At 44.7% G+C, this 21,257-nt stretch overlaps 1 protein-coding gene across 1 annotated transcript in view; it reads left to right on the top strand.

The window, feature by feature from the left end:
• The window catches only part of CALN1 (calneuron 1), a 334,416-nt gene that overhangs the window by 57,062 nt on the left and 256,097 nt on the right, over positions 1-21,257 (top strand). The window contains exon 3 of the mRNA XM_044285597.1: positions 2,238-2,350. Within this exon, the coding sequence (XP_044141532.1) occupies positions 2,238-2,350 (113 nt within the window). The remainder of the gene's footprint in view (positions 1-2,237; positions 2,351-21,257) is intronic.

The following is a 21,257-nucleotide window of genomic DNA, read 5'->3' as shown; positions in this document are numbered from 1 at the left end:
CCTCATTAATATTTTCCAGCAGGCACTGGCATGCCCTTTCTTAATTACATTCTTGAATAACTATTAACAGTCTTTGACCCAGCAATTATTTTTCCTTTGCCTCCAGGAATAGTTTTGGGCAAGTATTTAAAAGTTGAAAATGATATAAGTGGTACTTTGCTAATTAAGATATTATTAAAGGATATGTGCTTTCCTGTTTAAACAGATGCCCTAATTACTTGAAGCTGTGCTGTTTTCCTGTCACAACTGTTGTTGGCACTTTGGACATTTTTTATTGCTTATCATACTTTTGAAAATGAAAAATGTGCCTATAAATAGATTCATAAATGTGTATGTAATGCTCAGAGGAGCTGCTTGATATAGATGTCCATATTCTGTCATTGTCATAAAGTTGAGAGTGACATATATGTAGGTAGTTGCTTCCCACAAAATGTTTAATTTAGGGTACTTTCACACTTGTGTTTTTCTTTTCCGGCATAGAGTTCCGTCACAGGGGCTATATACCGGAAAAGAACTGATCAGGCATATCCGCATGCATTCTGAATGGAGAGTAATCTGTTCAGGATGCATCAGGATGTCTTCAGTTCAGTCGTTTTGACTGATCAGGCAAAAGGTAAAACCGCAGCATGCTACGGTTTTATCCCCGGCGAAAAAACTGAAGACTTGCCTGAATGCCGGATCCTTCTTTTTCTCCCATAGGAATGTATTAGTGCCGGATCCGGCATTCAGGATACCGGAATGCCGGATCCATCCTTCCGGTCTGCGCATGCGCAGACTGAAAAAAAGGTGAAAAAAATAAATGAAAGACGGATCCGGCAATTTAATGCATTTTTGAGACTGATCAGGCATTTTTGAGACTGATCTGGATCCTGATCAGTCTTACTAATGCCATCAGTTTGCATACGTTTTGCCTGATCCGGCAGGCAGTTCCGGCGACGGAACTGCTTGCCGGATCTCTCTGCCGCAAGTGTGAAAGTACCCTTATGTACACATTTTTTTATTCCAATGTCTCCAAATCGGTGCAATCAGCTAATTTTCTATCTTTAAGCGAGCGGTATTCATGTTTTACTTCAACTACTAACATATGCTTATCTGAAAGCTAATTATATCATTTTACCATTGTAATTTCCCAGAAAAGGCATCTACGGCTGTACCAAACCTAAAAATGTTTTACTCACAAATTCCATTTGTAATCATTTCCTTCATTTCTTTATTTAAAATCATACTTAAGATGCCAAAATTACCTTCTCCTGTCTTTTTTTTTTTTTAGCAGTTTCTGCACTCATTCAGACTTCTTTTATCTGTCAGCAATAGTTCATTATATTTGCCTCTGGTATTACTTTGGATTGATGGCATAACTAGGTCAGGTGGTGGGGCATTTACTTAAGGTGCTGAGTAAGAGGGAGATGTTGGGGGGCAGAAACTCACTCTTTTTTGGTCATGTTAATTACAATCAACAAAGTAAATCAAATGGTATGGGAAAAATGTGCCGATTCTCTGGATTCAGGTCCCATTGCAGTTAGTATGCCTGTTATTCTTGTAGTTATACCATTATTAGTAGCTAGGGTAACTGCATTCCTAATCTTGTATTAACAATGTTAATCTTTATCTTTCTTTTAGGTTTCATAATAAAATTCAATTGTGGTACACAGTATGGGGCATTTGTTAATGTATTGGGGTATTAAAAAGTCACAAATGATGGTGCATGTTCTATTTACAACTTTTTGAGCTTCTCAATACTTTTCTAAAGTGTTGAGAAAAGGGACGGGATGTAGTAGGAGGGATAGAACCAACAATGCCAGATTTACTATAACTGGCGTAAGTTATAGCTCAGATCTATGCTAGATTTGAGTTTCTGGTGCATAAAGTGTAGAGATGAGCCTAATGTAATAAAAGACATCTGTCTTTTAATAAATTAGGTGCTTATTAATCTAGCACACAGGGGTCAAGACTGGTGTATAGAAACATCAGTCTCTTGACAAAATGTCCCCCAGTATGCTGTATTGTGTTGAGCTGACATTATAACAGTATATCCCTATTAATTTCTTGTTTAGAGCTGGATCCATTGGGTCACATACATTATTTTTAATTTAAATTATCTGTAGAATAGCTGACCTGAGTCATTTTGTTTTCGGTGTATAAAATCCCTGCAAAGTACTAGTAAAACATCACATACAGTAACTCATAGCAATGATACTAATTGTAAACAAGTATCTTATATGTATTTCTTATTTTAGGGGATGGTCAAGTGGATTTTGATGAATTTATGACAATTCTTGGCCCCAAACTGGTGTCTACCGAGGGTCGGGATGGATTCCTGGGGAACACAATAGATAGTATATTCTGGCAGGTAAGTACGAGATCCTAATCATTAAACAATTACTTAGTATCTGGTATATCAAACCTGGCAATTAAAGTTTACCATCTTAAATAGTATGTGTGTATAATTTGCATTTATTCCCTGCTGCTTTTAGTAATATCTTTATGAACACCTTTAATTATTAACTAAGGGTATACTCCTACGACAATGGAAAAGGCTGTGTAACAGCTGTTCTTTCAATGGCCATTACATGGCTATTTTCAGAACCATTGCATTCTATGGGGCTATATGGCCATATTTTTTAACAAGCAGTGAAAAACTACAATCAAATAATAGGGCATGTCCTATTTTTGGCCGTTTTGACAGTCAGATGGACACCATTTAAATCAATAGGCCTGTTTTTAATGGCCGTTTAGACAGAAGTGCACCCATCTAACAGTCGTTAAAAACATTTACACTATGTAGCATAGTAGCATAGTTTATATTAAAAATACAGCGGGACTAAACAGCGGTTGACCACTTTCTGCTTATTGTTGACCAATGTAATTGTGAGATGATTATATGACACTTACTTATATAGCCTTTGTTGAAAAGCTGTACCATTTTCTATATTTCATAAGGTATGCTCTCTTGTTTACAAAGTCTTTTGTGCTGTCCACACAGAGGTCTTGTCCATAAAATGGGTTCTCACATACCGAGCCAGTTTTCTCTGCTCAGCACTGATAAGGGGAAATCTAAGTTATGCTTCAAGACCTGTTTAAAAGGCTAAACATTGACTTATTGGATTGATACCTAACATCTGATGGCATGAGATCTGTACCTTTTGGAAGAAAGGCTAATTTGTATACCCCAAGTAGTATTGTGTTGGCTGGAAGACTCCTTATGTGGGTGAATCTCTCTCTCTCGATCACATTCAGGTAGAATCGATTTGTACCCAAATTGAATTTCGTTACTGGTTTAGACAAAACAGAATTGAACTAATTTTGAAAAACTTGCTTATCCTTAGTTCCCAATTTCCATTATTTGGAAAAATTATCTGCAGTACATGAAAATGTTACGACCAAATTTTGTTGCAATTGGCCTTTCTACACCCCCCTTACCACTTTGGGGGCAGGTTTTGGCAGAATCATTATTTTCACAAATTTTCTGGTATAAATCATGAAGGAAATCTGTGTCAGCTACAAGCTGGCATATGTTTTTTTATAGGCACATGGACTGAAGGAATATGTATTTAATTTATGACGAGCCAAGCACCTTTGATCCATAAAACCCATTAACTTAACAAAAAGGTCCTCTTGGAAAGTCTTTACCTCTGTACAGTATTTTGTATTTTAAAAACAGGTATAAATATAACATTGAATAACTTTGTATTTATATTAGGGAGATTTAACAATTCTGTCCTAAATTTAGATAAAACTAGACCAAAGAGGCAAACATGACACCAGGTTTATCACAGTGGCATATATTCCATGATAAATTTGATATATCTTTGTAGAAATTTTAAATACGTTAGGGGAGTTTGTAAGTTTTCTGGTGTACAAATGAACAATGCATATGTGGCAGTTTTCACAAAAATGCCACTTATGCATTTTTCAATTTTACACTGCTCATGCGACTTATGAAGCAAATATGGACAGCTCTAGCAGGAGGAGCATTGCCTGACAAATTTACTATAATTTAAGACTCTATTATGGACCTGTGAGAAATATGGAGTATGATTTCATTCCTGCTATTTGCTCCAGGAGTGCCAGAGGAAATCAAACTCCACAGGGGGGCCCTGCTTCAAAGCGCAGCCAGATAGCAGAAAACTCCTAGCCAGCCACATTTGGTTACATTTCACACCTCCATTCAGACAGCACGGATCCTACAGGAAAACGTCCCTGCAGGGGGTCTAAGTCATTCCTCAGAACAAAAGCAACTATAAGATACCATGGAACTGGTGATTTATGAGGAATTATGACCCCCCGTCCATCACAGGCATAAACCAGATATATATTTGCAACCCTGTGGCCAAGATGGACAGGATCCTGCTGGAGTTGGGTGGTAGGATGCCAGGGATGGGAGATACGGAGATCTCCCCACAGAAACCTAATAACGGTACCATGTGTAGACTCTACCTGTAGTCAGAACCCAGGCCGACCTGTTGGTCCCAGAACCATCTCCCTATGACCTTCTAGTCTGGAGCTATAGGCCTTAATGGGTTTTGTGGGTCATTTGGCTGCCAGGGCCAGAAGGGAGGGGGAGCCGACTACAGGTGAAAAGACTCATGCAGGCAGAGTCCAGCGTCTTTTCTCTGAAGGGGGGTCATGCTGAGCATCATGTTTGGAGGGACCTTTAAAACTGCTGACATCACTGCCTCCCTTGTGACCACAGCCAAGTATTACAGGAACCATTATTCATCAACCCAAAGGACTCATCCATCTAGTAAACTGACTTTTTGCTCTGTTTAACCATACCACCTGTATTCTGCTCATTGGACCACTGTACATGGTCTCTGTTATATTATGTACTGTCTAGTGAGCCCTTAAGGCGATTAAATATATAATCTTGTGCTGTCTTGTATCTCGATCACGAATCCCCACGTAAGTGTTTTGGCATAGTTATATGCTACCGCGTGTTAGTTTCTCACCCTATAAAAACCCGTTAGCGGACCGGGCTTATATCAAACGAGAAACTGGTAGCAGTATACCCAGTCTAAAGAAGCACTGTTTCACTGGGGCAGTGAAAAGACTCTCTCAGCTTGTCAATGTAGTAAGCGAGTGTCTCTAACTCTCTGCCTCTCTGTGCCCGCGTGGACAGGAGGCAACTGAGTAAACTGTACTAAGCTTACCTTACCTGCTCCTCTGGGTAACCAGTGACTATACCGTATCTTGTGAGCTCGACGTGAGGTGCGGTATTCATCACTTATTGGCGGCAGCAAAGTGGGATCGAGATACTAGTGTGTGTGAGTGTGGGACCCATACTCCCAGACACTAAAGACTTCCAGCAGTAGCTTTTGCCGCTGGAGTCTTAGATCAGCTCAACACTAGATAGTCTGAGTGCAAATACAATAAGGTGTGTGTGCGTGCATCAGATTGCAGTCTGTGTCAGTGATCATTCTTGCAAATTATGGCCAGTAACACATGAAGCAAGGCTAAGGAGATGGCCGAGGCTATGAGCGGTGGCGGGGAGGACGCAGTCCAGATAATGGGCCAAGAGGAGGTGGAAGGCAACTTTCTTCAAGGCTAAGGGGGAGCACAGCCAAAGCTCCCCAAGGAGCCAGTTGCCGGTGGTAGGCAGCCCTCCACCTGCCCATTCCCCAGGCCAGGCAAGCTCGGCTGCTCTCCTAAAAGCTGCCATGGACTGTCTCCAGGCTGGAGACAAGACTGTCTACGAGACCCTCATGGCAGCTGCAGAACATCGCGAGCAAGCAGAGGCTGCAGAACGTCATGAGCAAGCTACAGATTGTCGCAAGCAAGCAGAGGCTGCAGAGCATAGCGAGCAAGCCGAGCAAGAGCATCGGCAGCAATTGCTCCAACTGCAGGAGCCCTCCCCAGCCTGATGTGAGTCTCCAGAGATCCAGATTCCAAAACTGCAGGCTGAGGACTTCCCCCTGCTGGACAAAGATGGGGACCTGGACACCTTTTTGTTGGCGTTTGAGACGGCCTGCCATCAGTACCAGTTGCCAGAGGACCAGTGGGTCAGATTCCTAATGCCACGTCTCAAAGGGAAAGCCCTCGAAATCTTCGGGGATCTGCCCAGCGAGACCATTCTGAGCTATGAGGACATCAAGCGTACTCTGTTTCAGCAGTACAACTTAACCCCTGAGACATGCTGGAAAAAGCTCCGGATTTTGCAGCAGGGTCCTATCCAGAGCTGGGGCGATCACATGCAAGCCTTGCTGAGAGCGGTCGACCAATGGACCATGGGATTGGATCTCACCACCGTCCAGCAGCTGTAGATGCTCATCGCCACAGAGCAGTTTTTGTGGAATTTCCCGGAGGACCTCCAGCAGTACCTCCTGTGACCGGAAGCCAAAGGGGGCCCCTGCAACAGCAAACCCTGGCCGATGATTACACCAACAACAGGATTTCAGAGGCCCGAAAATCTGTCGGTTGGAGAGTGGGTAAGACGCACGCTGCACCTGCTACCCCTGCCCCTAGACCCAAGTGGGCACCGGCCCCTGCTTCTCTTTCCGCGTCGGTGAGGGAACCCCGACTTTGCCACCTGTGTAAGCAGCCAGGACACTTCAAGGCTATGTGTCCCCAGCGCCCAAGGGACCCATCCCAGTCATCAAACCAGAAACCGCTGAGATGACAATGGTACAGCCTGAACTGGTGGCACCACAGGATTTATTACCCAGGAGATCCATTACTCTCTCTGGGATAGGAGGAGTAGAACCGGTCCTGCCCGTCGCCAAGGTCTATTTGGACTGGGGCGCTTGCCAGTGTTTCGCTGGAGACGGACTTGTATCTAAGTACGTGGCCGCTGACACCCCAAGGTCCATTCCCCCAGAATGTACTGCCATGTCCACCCCTGTTGGTACTGATAATGTACATGACATGTCTGTTGATGGGAATGTGGGGGTGGGGGTGTAATGTGTGCATCTCTCCTCAGTGGGGAGGGGGTCATTCACACCAGCTGTTCTGAGGCCCCAGGGTGTGGCCAGCAAGCATGCTTGAACCTGTTGTCTTCAGGTGTGGCTACTGAGGGGGCAAGCAGGGAAGAGACAGCTGCTGCTGCGGAGGATGAAAATTAGGTCAGGGCTGTCCCAGAGAAGTAGGGCTCCCAGGTAAAGCCTCAGTGCAGGGTTCCTCCACAACCGGAATGTCAGAGGGCCAGGTTAGTCCGTCTGGACTAACGACTTGGTCAGAAGCCAAGGGAAAGCAGGAACTACCAGCGGTGACAGCGCAGTGGGAGTGCTGGGGGCCTAGGGGCCCCTCAGGGGTCTGATGGCTTTCCCCCTTCTGACCAAGTAGCTCCCGAGTCAGAAGGAGGCCAAGAGAGAAGTCCCAGGGACCTGACAGAGGACGTGGCAGTCTTATCTATTCTGGCCACGTCCGGTCAGGGGTTTGAGGCGGTGTTACTGGCGTACACCAGCCTGAATGCTCTCAAGGAGCAGGGGGCACAGCCTCCCTCGGACTCAGACCTCAAGCGGGTGGTCTGGGACCAAGGACAGCTGTACCGGGTCACGGTCCAGCAGGGCTCACCGTAGGCGTGGCCTAAGGACCGGCAGGTAGTAGAGCTGACAGGGGACATGGCAGTCTTGTCTATTCTGGCCACGTCCAGTCAGGGGTTTCAGGTGGTGTTAGTGGCTGACACCAGCCTGAACGCTCTCAAGTTGCAGGCGGCGCAGTACATTTGGCACAGTCATGTACTCCACTATTTGTTTCAATTGACACCCGGGAAATGGACTGGAGAAGTGTAAAGGAATAGGATGACTGAGGCAGGTAGTGGTGCAAGAGGAATAGAGATGTCTGGAGACCTTTTCCTCTGTGACAGGGTCAAATAATGAGAATAGACATGGCAAGATGTGGGAGGTAAGGGGATTGGTGGTGCTAAGAGACTGAGAGATTATTTCCTCCCATATATTGTCAATTTTGTTTTTGTCCAGGTCTTTGGCAGTGAGATTTGTTATCGGTGTTTGCACTTTAGAACTGAGGAGGGAATCGAAAATGTACAAGAGACATTTAGGATTACTGGATCATGAGGATATGAGAGCAGTGAAATAGTCTTGTTTGGCAATGTCAATGGCAGAGATATAAATATTGAACATGAACTTATATTGAATGAAATCTGCTGGCATGATTTTCTCCAAAGATGTCTGGTACATAAAAAAAAACACTGAAGAAATCATGTTTGAGAAGTTTGCCAAGGTTGCTGCCATCGTTGTTGGGAGATTCAAATTGTAGGGGGGTGCTTCTTTATCCAGGGTGCATTTTAGAGTATTGTTGAAGTGTTCGGCAGATAAATCGAGACAAAAGAAAGAAGCGATTGGGGACAGTGATGACTGTACAGAGTCCAATAGAAGTTGAATGCTAGTAGTGTGCAGATTTTTGCATGTGCTGTAGGTAGGAGGGTCCTGAGAGGAGCAGGAGTGCTTGATGGTAAATGACAGAAGGTTGTGGTTAGAGATAGAAGAGGAGAGTTAGTAAAGTCAGAAACTGAACAGGGTATTGCCATTTTTGTGTGTAGGAGAAGTAGTGAGAAGGAGTGAGCTGTGATAAGCATAGAGAGGAGGTTAATTATAGAAGCTGGAGGGTAGCTGGAGAGGTTGGTTTATCAATGGGGAATTTAAAATCGCTGAGAATGAGTGCTGCTGTTTCACAGGATATGAAATGGGGAAACCTTGCAGAAAAGTAATCCAGAAATGGGTGGGATGAACCCGGAGAGCGGTAGATAATCATCACTATCAGGGAAAAAGTGCCAATATGTACCTCAAATGAGTGGAAGATGAGTGATGACACATGGGGAAAGTGCAATGTGGAGAGAGCAGAATGTCCACTCCTCTACTATGCCTGTTCTCAGGCCTGGGGTATATGAAAAGTGTAGACCTCTATGAGACAAGGTGGCAAAGGAGTTGGTATCATGCTGTTTAAACAAAGTTTCTGTAAGGGCCAGTAAATTGAGAGAATTGGAGATTAATAGGTCATAAACAAATGGCGATTCCAGAGTGGCAGAGTGCACCATTATGGAGGACAGGAGAAGACATTTAGCAAATGTTAATTAAGTTTGAAGAAATCTTTTGAGTTAAAGGTGAGAGGTTAAAATAAGCAGAAGGTGGGCAAAATTAGAAAGTATGTCTCCAGCAGCAAGTAATAGAACACAGATACATCAGATGGCTCATTGATTTGTGGGGTGTTTTTCCTGTTGCACAGTGGAGCTAGGTGGATTCAGGTGATTTAAGATAGTAAAAAGTTTATGTGAGCTGTACATAGATGAGAAGAGGAGAAAGGAGAAGATGATATTGATAGAGGACATTGATGTTGGAGAAGGTGTAAAGTTTGCAAGAAAACAGCAGAAACAATAAAGATGAAAGCAGTGAGCTTGAAAAGATAATTGAGCAAAGTTTGAGTGGTGACCAAGTTTCTTTGAATGTGCCAGAGAGCTTACTTGTATCCTTTGTCTGCTTGCTAAACAAACGGAAGCCATGTGGAGCAATGGCAATTTCAAGAAAAAACTGTTTAGTGAATAAAGTACATACTGTGCAGGAGTGTAGGCAGTTCCCTTCAGTTCAATTCAGGTTTTAATTTGGCTATGCATTTATAGATGGTGCACAGGTGACCAAGGTCAGACCTAGTGTCTCAAATGTATATAACTCTAAGCAACTGTTAAATAAGCCCAGGTGTGAGAAAATGGTAGGGAGGTATCCGGATGCTAATTACATCTTAGCAGAAGAGTACATCAAAGGATGCAAAGGATACATAGAAAATGTAATTACATTGTCTCTATACACAGCAAAGGAATTCAGACATACCAATAAAGACAGATATTTGTGAATACTGTACAGACAGCTAGTGAATGCAGGGTCTAGGGTCTTAAAAATAGTGGACGTTTTATGCCTCCATTTGATGTAGCGTACACATTAGAAAAAAAAAAGAATACGAAAACACAGCACTCCATGTTCTTGTATCGTGTATTCTTGTTCAATGGTTAAAAAAAAGCATACTTTTTTTTTACATTGGAACTATATGGTGAATGGATGCCACTGTATGGCATCAGTCTGAGGCATCCGTACAACTTCTCCAGCCCCCAGGGAACACTTAAGCTCAAAAGTAAAAATAAAAAAAATAAAACATCTAAATTTCTGTTTGTTTGTCCAGGGTTGGTCTAAAGAGCCAGAGTTAATTTTTCTCCTTAGTGACATCACTCCTCATAACTGCATTGTCAAGGATTTTAGGCTGCAGCAGTTGTCATCTACTGTAGTAGGTAACTGGGACATAATTGTTAAAAAAAACCTCACAAAATCTTTTATTCGCTGGCTTGTTAGAAAGGTAAATGATGTAAATTGTGGTAAAGGTAATATTTTTCAAAGTGGATGTAATTGTGAGTTATGCACTCCCTACTGACCTCAGCTGTGTCATAGGGCTGATACGCTTGACTTTTCAATTGACACAGTGTCTTATGTGTGGACAAGAAGTCAGTGAAGCTAGTTTAAATACCCTTAAAACGTCACTTTTAATATTGCATTTAAAAAGTATACCCACAAACATACAAACAAATATAGATAATTGATTAAAAGAAATGAGGTGGGAGACGTATGACCCAATAGGACTTAGGCACATGGGAAAAGGTTACTGCACCACGGTTACTCACGATACTGTCGATGGAATATCGGATGGTGTGACAAATAACCAATGGTAGCACTTAGGATGAAGGCTTGGACTATCCAGGACAGTGATCAGTCAGTTAGAATACAGCGGTTCATCAGGGGAGAATCAAGGAAGCACAATGGCAATGGCGAGATGATGATCAATGTAATGATTCTCCCCTGATGAACCTCTGTATTCTAGCCGGGGAAACGCGTCGGGAGTTTGTTAAGTAGAGACGGGACACTATATGGACATATCCTTATTATAGGCTAATTTACCATTGGGATATTTTCTTTAAGTAGGTAGTCTAATACCAGGGCGCAGCTACAGAGAAGTGGGGCTGCCCCCTGTGGGAGCTCCGCTCCGCTTGCAGGCAGGGAGATTATAGGCTTATAGGGATAGGCTCCCAAAGTGCCTATAAGCGGATGTGAATTTATTCATCTTTATTTTCATCAATATTGTCCGGTATTTCTGATGAGCACAGAATTGGTATCCTGGGAATAACCGACTGATCACCATCCTGGATAGTCCAGGCCTTCATCCTAAGTGCTACCATTCACCGGGAGAACCTGAAGTGACCTCATAGGTTATTTGTCACCACCACCGATATTCCATCGACAGTATCGTGAGTAACCACGGTGCGGTAACTTTTCCCATGTGCCTAAGTCCTATTGGGTCATACGTCTCCCACCTCATTTTTTTTTATCGATCTATATTTGTTTTTATGTTTGTGGGTATACTTTTTAAATATAATATTAAAAGTGAAGCTTTAAGGGTATTTAAACTATCTTTAGTGACATATATGGACAAGAAGTCAGGCTCTCTGTTCTGTCCTTTAGTGGCATTAAGGCTGTCATAGGATTGAATTGAGAAACTGACTTCCTGTTCACACATTATTATTTATTTTACCTACTTATATAGCACCAACATATTCTTCAGCATTTTAGAGACAGTGTCATCACTTGTCCCCATTGGTGCTCACAATCTAAATGCGCTATTAGTATAGCATTTGAGTGTGGGAGGAAACCCACACAGACACAGGGAGAACATAGAAACTCCACGGAGATATTGTTCTTGATCAGACTTGAACCTAGGACCCCAGAATGCAAGGCACCCGTCCTGACCACTGAGCCAGAGGGGAGTCAAATCATTGATCATGAGAGCAGAGAATGGGGATGGCTTCAGCATTTGTTCACAGTGGACACCCTTATGTTGGTGCTCCTGCTCGATGGTAGTTCGGGTGCCTATGGTGCTATGAGTTTGATACTGATACAAGGCAGGAGATGTGGGTGATATGGCCAACGATAAACAAATCCAAAGTACAGGTTGGTTTTATCCAGTGGTATCAAAACACAATTCCAAACAATTCACACTACCAATCGTCAATGCTAGTAATGTATGGATATAGATAAAAATGGGGGTTGTAATACTTATTCCCTCTATCTTTTCAAAGTCTCTCTCTGCAGAATCTAAGGTTGGCAATAAGGCTTTTGAAAAAAATTCAGTAATTCCCTGGCTAAGGGGGTACAAGATTAGGATACAGCTGGCTAGGTCCATGTCTGGCCAGCCATACTTTCACAGCAGTAAACAGCAAATACCTTCTAACTGACTTCAATACTTGGCCATTCTGTACCTTCTAGTTTTTTATTTTCTCTCTGTAGTACTATGCAGTACTTTGCCATTATGTAGGTATCCTACCCACTCAGACCTTGTTTTTTAGCATTTCTATCTTGGGGATTTGTTTTGCTCTCTTTGGCCACATTTTGTACGTTAGTGAGAGCTTATACAAACTGGCCCAAAAAGTGGTCCTGAAGCAAGTTAAGATATTTCCTCCCCTTTGCAGTTGAGGCAGAACCATTACCCAAGTAAATATCTGGGAAGTTAAAATCTCCCATTATGACCACTGTACCAGCCTGTGCAGCCCGCTCTATTTGGTTGTACTGCTGAACTTCTATCTCCTCTGTGACATTAGAGGGTTTATAGATTACACCAAGTATTATTTATGTTCCTTTGTAATTCCACCAATAGGGTTCCAACATCCTCACTAGAGATGAGTGAATTTCTCAAAAATTTGATTCGGTCGGTTTGCCGAATTGTCCAAAAAGATTTGATTCGATCTGAATTTCTTTGTGGTGAATATCGTTAAAATACAGTTATTTCCTCGCTGCAGAGAGCCTGTGTAGTGGTGTACAACACTGTGCCTTGCGGAAACACGCATAGGGAGTCTGTTGTGGGTCTGTCTGTGGGTCAGTATGACATGCAGATGACAGGTGTCAATCTTAGAATCACTGCAGACTTCATGGGGCCAAAACTGACCAACGTACTCAACTGTGAACTCAGCCTTACAGGTCAATGTTTGCGCCAGGTATAAAGAGCCGTGCAGAGGCCCAAGATACTATTATAGCAAGGAAGAGCGCATTCCTTTTACACTGTCGTCAGCTGATTCCACATAGATGTCAACAGAACCTGTTCTACTAAACGTTTATATAAGTAGAGCCACCTTGACAGAGCGGAGAGGGTGTCAGCAGTAAGTTTCTGTTGACATCACTGATTATTTTGCCCTTCCTCTGATCCATCAGAACAATAACCCCTAAAAAACTGATCTTGTCTGTGGAGTATCCACCTTCACTCGTCAGCATTTGTTCAGTAATCCATCAGTATTGCTAAAGCCCCCAAAAAACAGGAGTGGATCCAAAACATAGATGACACGTGAATGGAATCTTTTTCTTCTGTGTTTTGTACCCACTCCTGCTTTTGGCTACCAAATCATAAGACAATTCTGAAGCAAAATAGGGACCATGTCATATGGGCCCCACAGCTGCTACATAGACAGGATCTGTTGTGTGTCTCATTTTTCCTTCCTTCTGACAGATCAGAAGAAAGATCATATAAATGATGATGTTATCCATGCGAAGAAAGACAAAATAGTGGCCCAATCATTGAGCGGGGAGAGTGGAAACAGCATGAAGAGTTCACAGAGTGGCCCAGTGACAGAGTGGTGAGGTAGCAGCAGCATGAGGAGACCACAGAGTGGACCAAAGACATAATGGTGAGCTATCAGTAGCATGAGAAGACCACAGAGTGGTAAGAAGGCAGTAGCATGAGGAGACCACAGAGTGGCCCATTGACATAGTGATGAGCTGGCAGCATCATAAGGAGACCACATAGTGGCCCAGTGACATAGTGGTGGGCTGGCAGCAGCATGAGGAGACCACAGAGTGGCCCAATGACATAGTGGTGATCTGGCAGCAGCATGAGAAAACCACAGAGTGTCCCAGTGACATAGTGGTGGGCTGGAAACAGCATGAGGAGACCCCAGAGTGGCCCAGTGAGGCAGCAGCATGAGGAGCCCACAGAGTGTCCCAGTGACATAGTGGTGAGCTGGCAACAGCATGAGGAGACCACAGAGTTGGGAGGTGGCAGCAGCATGAGGAGACCACAGAGTGGCCCAGTGATATAGTGGTGAGCTGGCAGCAGCATGAGGAGACCACAGAGTTGTCCAGTGACAGAGTGGGGAGGTGGCAGCAGAATGAGGAGACCACATAGTGGTAAGCTGGCAGCAGCATGAGGAGACCACAGAGTGGCCCAATGGCAGAGTGTTGAAGTGGCCACTGAATGAGGAGTCCACATAGTGGTGAGGTGGAAGCAGCATGAGAAGACCACAGAGTGGCCCAGTGACATAGTGGTGAGCTGGAAGCATCATGAGGAGACCACAGAGTGGCCCAGTGACATAGTGGTGAGCTGGCAGCAGCATGAGGAGACCACAGAGTGGCCCAGTGACAGAGTGGTGAGCTGGCAGCAGCATGAGGAGAACACAGAGTGGCAAGGTGACAGAGTGGTGAGGTGTGGGAAATACCAGTACCAGCTGAAGATGGTGGGTGACAGTAGGAGCACCTGGCAGCAGGTGTGTGGCATCAGGCGGGTTGCAGCATAATAATAGTAGCTGAAGTAGGAAGCCAGAAGAAACAGGTCTCTTTTGACAAAGTTTAAGTGTGGCAACGTGGATGATCTAATCTGATGCAGCAGGCACTACTGGTGTGTGGAAATCCTGGCTGATCCATGCCTGATTCATCTTCACAAAGGTCAGTTTCCCCACATTTTGGGTGGGCAGGCGAGTTCTTCTTGGGGTAACTATAGCCCCCGCTACACTAAACACCCGCTCTGATGCCACACTGGTGGGGTAGGAAAGCTTTCCAGGGCAAACTCGGCCAGTTGCTTCCAGAAATTGAATTTGGCTAATACAAGGGATCTTCGATGTGGGGTGGCAGGGTACACTCCAAGTATGCCAAAAGTACACTCCAAGTATGCCAGGATGTGGTCACAGCAGGAACAGTGGACAGTTTTATAAAGGGTTTAGATGAATTCTTAAAAGTAAACAACATTAATGCTTATGAAAACGTGTAGAAATCGGAGTCTCAATTCCTTCTGGGATTTGCGTCCCCACCTATCACCTGGTTGAACTTAATGGACTTATGTCTTTTTTCAACCGTATCAACTATGTAACTATGTAACTATGTAACCTGCTGGTTCAGGCTCTATGTCTACCTGCTGGTGAGTAGTAGGCGGGTGAAGAAAACTGCTTGTCAGCGAATCTAGACTTAAGTTGCTGCTGATGGAGCTGGTACCGCTCCTGCCCCCCCCTTCCCCCAGCATCCATGGCAGTGGAACATAAGCGCAGAGGGCCCCCCCCCCCCGGTCAGACCTGCATGAGGATGGGCGATGGTGCACATAGGCAGCGGCCAACTGACTACATAGGATGTCTCGATAGTAGTTCAGTTTGTCCTCCCTTTCTGTGGGTGTAAAAAAGGCCCCCATTTTGGACCAGTAGCTAGGGTTTAACATGGTGGAGAGCCAGTAGTCATCTCTCTGCTGAATAGTGACAATTCAGCTGTCACTATGCAAGAAACTGAGCATGCATTGGGCCATTTGTGGAAGTAACTTGGAGGGACTCCCTGACTCCATCTCCACTCCATACTGCCAGATGTCTGGGTCATCTGCCTTGTATTCATTATTGCCCTATAGCTCCTTTGGCTGCTCCTGCTCTCCTGTCAACAAAACCACACATTTCCAGTGCATTGCCTGTGCTCAAATTTCCTCCTCCTCTAGTTTAGCCCCCACAAGGCTCATGTGGCTGTGAGATATAGTCGCCACGTCTCCTGTCCCCTGGCCAGACATGCTGGAGGAGCACTGTGAATTGTCCCTGCAATGGAGGCTGAGGACACAATGGTGGATTAGGAGGCAGAGGCGGACATTGTCGCAGGACCAACGGCTTGAGAATGTGGAGGCGGAATCAGCGTCACCTGGCCAAGTTGCTTGTGTGGCTGGGCAGGAACCACATTTACCCAGTGGGCCGTAAAGGACATATATTTTCCTTGACCGTAGTTATAGCTCCACACATTGGCACTGCCGTGCACTTTGGCAGACACCAACAGGCTCAAGGACTGGCCCACCGTCTGTTCTGCATATGTGTGCAGGCCTGGTACTGCCTTTTTCACAAAGAAATGATGGCTCGGGACTCTCCACCTTAGCACGGCACAAGCCATCAGTTCTCTGAAAGGTGCAGAGTTCACCACTTGGAAAAAGAGGGGCTGCAGCACCAGCAAATTGGCCAGAGCACGTTCAGCTTCTGTGCCATTGGATGAGTACATGCATACAGTTGTCTATTGGCAATCACTTTGGCGATTGATTGCTGTTGAAATGCCTGATGAGGAGTAGGAGGACGAGGAGCAGGAGCATCAGGACCAGTAGATGATTGGAAGGACAGACAGCTCCCTTCGGCTGAGGTGGTGGAGCCTTGACTGCATGAAATTGGGTGAGTGCCACTGGATGATGCAGCGTTTGATGTGACAAGCTAAAGCACCAGATTGGAGCCATGGTTCTCCCAGGCCACTTTATGGTGACACTGCATGTGTTGACGCAGGGCCGTGGTGCCAACATTGGCATCCTGGCCACGCTTTACCTTCTGCAAATGGCCATGTTCACCTCCTCTGATGGCTTACCAAAAAACTACCACACCGCCGAGTATGCCATTTTTCACTCCGCACTTATTGCCTGCTACAGCTGCCTCTGTGAACCCCTTCACCACTACTTTATGGGCAGGTAGGCTCCTGACCTCCCACTGCTGCCACCCTGCTGACTCACAGCCACGCTACCACCTTGCTGGCTCAGCCACTACCTCATGTGCAAGCTGCCACCCTCTTCTCCTAATGATGATGAAGACCCTTTATCACCCAGCTCCCAAGTGCGATCAGCTACATCATCATCATCTGCTACTGTCTGCACGTCCCCCTCAACGGTCTCAGGGCCAGGAGCCTGACCGCTTACAACACCTGCTCCCACATGACTCTCATCATCACTACTTGCCTGCCTACTGGAGGAAGTGGTGGATGCCTCCTCCACAACTTGGCTAGGCAGCAGCTGCTGACTGTAGGCAGCAGCTGCTGACTGTCCTCTAGTAGCTCGTCCTCGCTGAAAAGTAGAGCCGAGCCTACAGCATATAATACTTCTCACGCTGAGGGAACAGTAAATGACAGGCAGGTTGAGGACAATTGGGGGCACAGGGCCTGCTCCCAGGCCATGCCAACAGTGGCGGATTACAATAGGGACGTTCAGGTCGGCAGCCCCAGGCCCAGCACAGCTGGGGGGGCCCAACGCCGACCTGAACGCCCACATACTGCGGTGGGGCACGGGAGCGCATAGCTTCCTGTCCCGTCGCCGATCATCGCCATAGGCTTCAGGCCTAGTAGGCCTGAGGCCTATGCGGTAGTGAAATCCCGGTGCAGGCGGTCGTGATGACATCATTGCGTGCCTGTGCCGGGACACAGCACTGTGACGTGTGCACGCCTGCCTCATCCCGCCTTCCTCTGCGAGCAAGTGCCTGGTCCTGGACATAGGTGAGTATTTAGCTTTTAATTTTTTTACTTTTTTTATTTTTTTATTTCATGTGCCTACTTTGGGGACAGTGTGGGGGGGCAAATTACTATGTGGGGGCAGTGTGGGGAAACTATTGTGTAGGGGCATTGTGGGGGAAATTGCTATGTGGGGCAGTGTGGGGAAAACTATTGTGTGGGGGCAGTGTGGGGAAATTGCAATGTGGGGGCAGTGTGGAGAAAACTATTGTGTGGGGGCAGTGTAGGGGTAATTGCTATGTGGTGCAGTGTGGGGGGGACAGTGTGGGAAAATTGCTATGCGGGACAGTGAGGGGAAAACTATTGTGTGGGGGCAGTGTGGGTAAATTGCTATGTGGGGGGAAATTACTATGTGGGGCAGTGTGGGGGCAGTGTGGGGGAACTTATTGTGTGGGGGCAGTGTGGGGAAATTGCTATGTGGGGACAGTGTGGGGAAAAATGACTATGTGGGGGCAGTGTGGGGAAAACTATTGTGTGGGGGCAGTGTAGGTAAATTGCTATGTGGGGACAGTGAGGGTAAATTGCTATGTGGGGACAGTGTGGGCAAATTGCTATGTGGGGGAAAATTACTATGTGGGGGAAAATTACTATGTGGGGGCAGTGTGGTGGAAATTTATATGTGGGGGCAGTGTGGTGGAAATTACTATGTGAGGGCAGTGTGGTGGAAATTACAATGTAGGGGCAGTGTGGGGCAAATTACCATGTAGGGGAAATTACTGTGTGGGGGAAATTACTATGGGGGATTACTATGTGAGGACAGTGTGGTGGAATTTACTATATGGGGGTGTTGCTATTGGGGAGGCACTATAGGGGCAATTCTATTATTTTTAGGGACACTATACAGGGATTATTGCCTGGAGCACAATAGAGGGTGGTATTATTACTCAGTGCACTCTAGGGGACATTATAGCTGCTGTGGATACTATAGAAACATTTGGGGTAATTTATCAAACTAGTGTAAAGCAGAACTGGCTTAGTTGCCCATAGCAGCCAATCAGGTTCCACCATTCATTTTTGACGGCTCTTTTGGAAATCCAGTTCTACTTTACACCAGTTTGATAAATGACTCCAATTATGTCTATTAGGGTCACTATTTTTTCAGCAGTATAGTACCTGGGGCATTGAGGAGCACAAAGGGCACAGTATTGGGAGTGGCAGCAGGATGACACTGTGGGGACACCAGGATGGGGGGGGGGGGGGGGGGTTGATGGAAAAATTTAGAAATCTAACTTGTCTGTGTTACAAACTGTAGAGATGAGATGGCTGAAAGAAATGGAGGAGAAGAGGATAGAGAAGGTCTACATGACAGGAGATGTCACTGGATGTAAGAGGTATGTGGTGCTGTATTCTCCTTCATGTCTTTTTTATTATAATTATATGTATTTTAAATTTGGCGACCAAATTTTTCAGTTTAGGACCCAATTTGGGGTATTTTTTTTTGTCTGAAGATGTCATATGGACTAGGAAGAGACTGTAGCGCTCATGAAGCACCGCAGCCTCTTCATACAAAGGGAGAGGCCCAAGTTAAGTAGACAGCCCCGGGCCTATCATGCACTTAATCCGCCCCTGCATGCCAACTAAACGTTGTGTCAGAGGAAACCACCGACTCTTGGCTGGGGTGTCTGATGCCATTCAAGCACCGCTGGGTTGCTGGTCAAGACATTATCGCTAGATGACACTGTGAGCTCAGGCCTCTTGCTGCAACTCCTGCTGCCACACCCCCTTCTTCTGCCTGTAACAGAAACATTTTGGCCACTGCCTGTTCCCTTTGAAGGGCCTGTTGCTTGTCTGTCTGATATACTGTATAATAAAATAATTAAATTAAAATAACACACCCCAAAAAAGGCTATAGTTCAATGTAACTTCACCGCAGAATGGCAATTAAACGTATTCTTTTTCTTATTAATACACCCCCCAAAAAAAGTATAACAATCAAAATTCATAGCAGAGCGGCTAATAGGACATACATACACTGCTTGTCCCCAAAAAAAGTCGCCACCAAATAAAAAGGTCACACACTCTAATATTTCGTTGGACTGCCTTTAGCTTTGATTACGGCATGCATTTGCTGTGGCATTGTTTCGATAAGCTTCTGCAATGTAACAAGATTTATTTCCATCCAGTGTTGCATACATTTTTCATTAGGATCTTGCATTGATGATGGTAGAGTCTGACTGCTGCGCAAAGCCATATCCCAAAGATTCTCAATGGGGTTAAGTCTGGACTCTGTGGTGGCCAATCCATGAGTGAAAATGATGTCTTATGCTCCCTGAACCACTCTTTCTCAATTTGAGCCCGATGAATCCTGGCATTGTCATCTTGGAATATGCCCGTGCCATCAGGGAAGAAAAAATCCATTGATGGAATAACCTGGTCATTCAGTATGTTCATGTAGTCAGCTGACCTCATTCTTGGAGCACATACTGTTGCTTTACCTAGACCTGACCAACTGCATCAACCCTAGATCAGAGCACTGCCCCCACAGGCTTGTACAGTAGGCACTAGGCATGATGGGTGCATCACTTCATCTGCCTCTCTTCTTACCCTGATGCACCCATCACTCTGGAACAGGGTGAATCTTCACTCATCAGACCACATGACCTTCTTCTATTGCTCCAGAGTCCAATCTTTATGCTCCCTAGCAAATTGAAGCCTTTTCTGGTTTGCCTCACTGATTAGTGGTTTTCTTACGGCTACACAGCTGTTCAGTCCTAATCCCTTGAGTTCCCTTTGCGTTGTGCGTGTGGAAATGCTCTTACTTTCACTATTAAACATAGTCCTGAGTTCTACTGTTGTTTTTCTTGGATTTGATTTCACCAAACGTTTAAGTGATCAGCCGATCACGATCATTCAGGATTTTTTTTTTCCTGCCACATTTCTTCCTCTAATACGATGGGTCCCCACTATCATTCCAGTTTTTAATAATGCCTTAGACAGTTCTTAACCCAATTTTAGTAGTTTCTGCAATCTCCTTAGATGTTTTCTCTGCTTGATTCATGCCAATGATTTGTACCTTCTCAAACAGACTAACATATTTTCCACGACCACGAGATGTGTCTTTCGACATGGTTGTTTAAGAAATGAGAAGCAACTCATTGCACCAGTTGGGGTTAAATAACTTGTTGCCAGCTGAAAGATAATCGCCCATGCAGTATTTATCCAATAGGAGGCTCATACTATTTGCTTAGTTAAATCCAGGTGGTGACTTTTTTTTGGACAGGCAGTGTATATTTCCTATTATTACACAATTTAAATGGCTGTAGTATAATGTAACTTCACCACAGAACAGCAATTAAGACATATTTTTCCTATTAATACACCCCTCAAGAAAAAGTAAAACAATCAAAATTCACTGCAGAAAGGCTAATAGGACTTACGTATATTTCCTTTAATACACCCCATAAGTGGCTGTAGTACAATGTAACTTCACAGCAGAAACTGCAATTAAGACATGTTCTTTTTCCTATTAATACATTCCCCCCAAAAAGTATAACAATAAAACATTTCTGCAGAATGGCTAATAGGACGTACGTATATTTTCTATTAAAACACCCCGTAAATGGCTGTAGTACAATATAACTGTATTGCAGAACTGCAATTAAGACATATTCTTTTTCCTATTAATACACCCCCCCAAAAAAAAAAATATAACAATCAAAATTCACCTCAGAACGACTAATAGAACGTACGTATATTTCCTATTAATACACCCCATAAATTCCTGTAGTACAATGTAAC

Source organism: Bufo gargarizans, chromosome 3, assembly GCF_014858855.1.
Source record: "Bufo gargarizans isolate SCDJY-AF-19 chromosome 3, ASM1485885v1, whole genome shotgun sequence".
Lineage (NCBI taxonomy): Eukaryota > Metazoa > Chordata > Amphibia > Anura > Bufonidae > Bufo > Bufo gargarizans.
The sequence above is the reverse complement of the archived record's forward strand: the minus strand, read 5'-3'. Positions and strand labels throughout refer to the sequence as shown.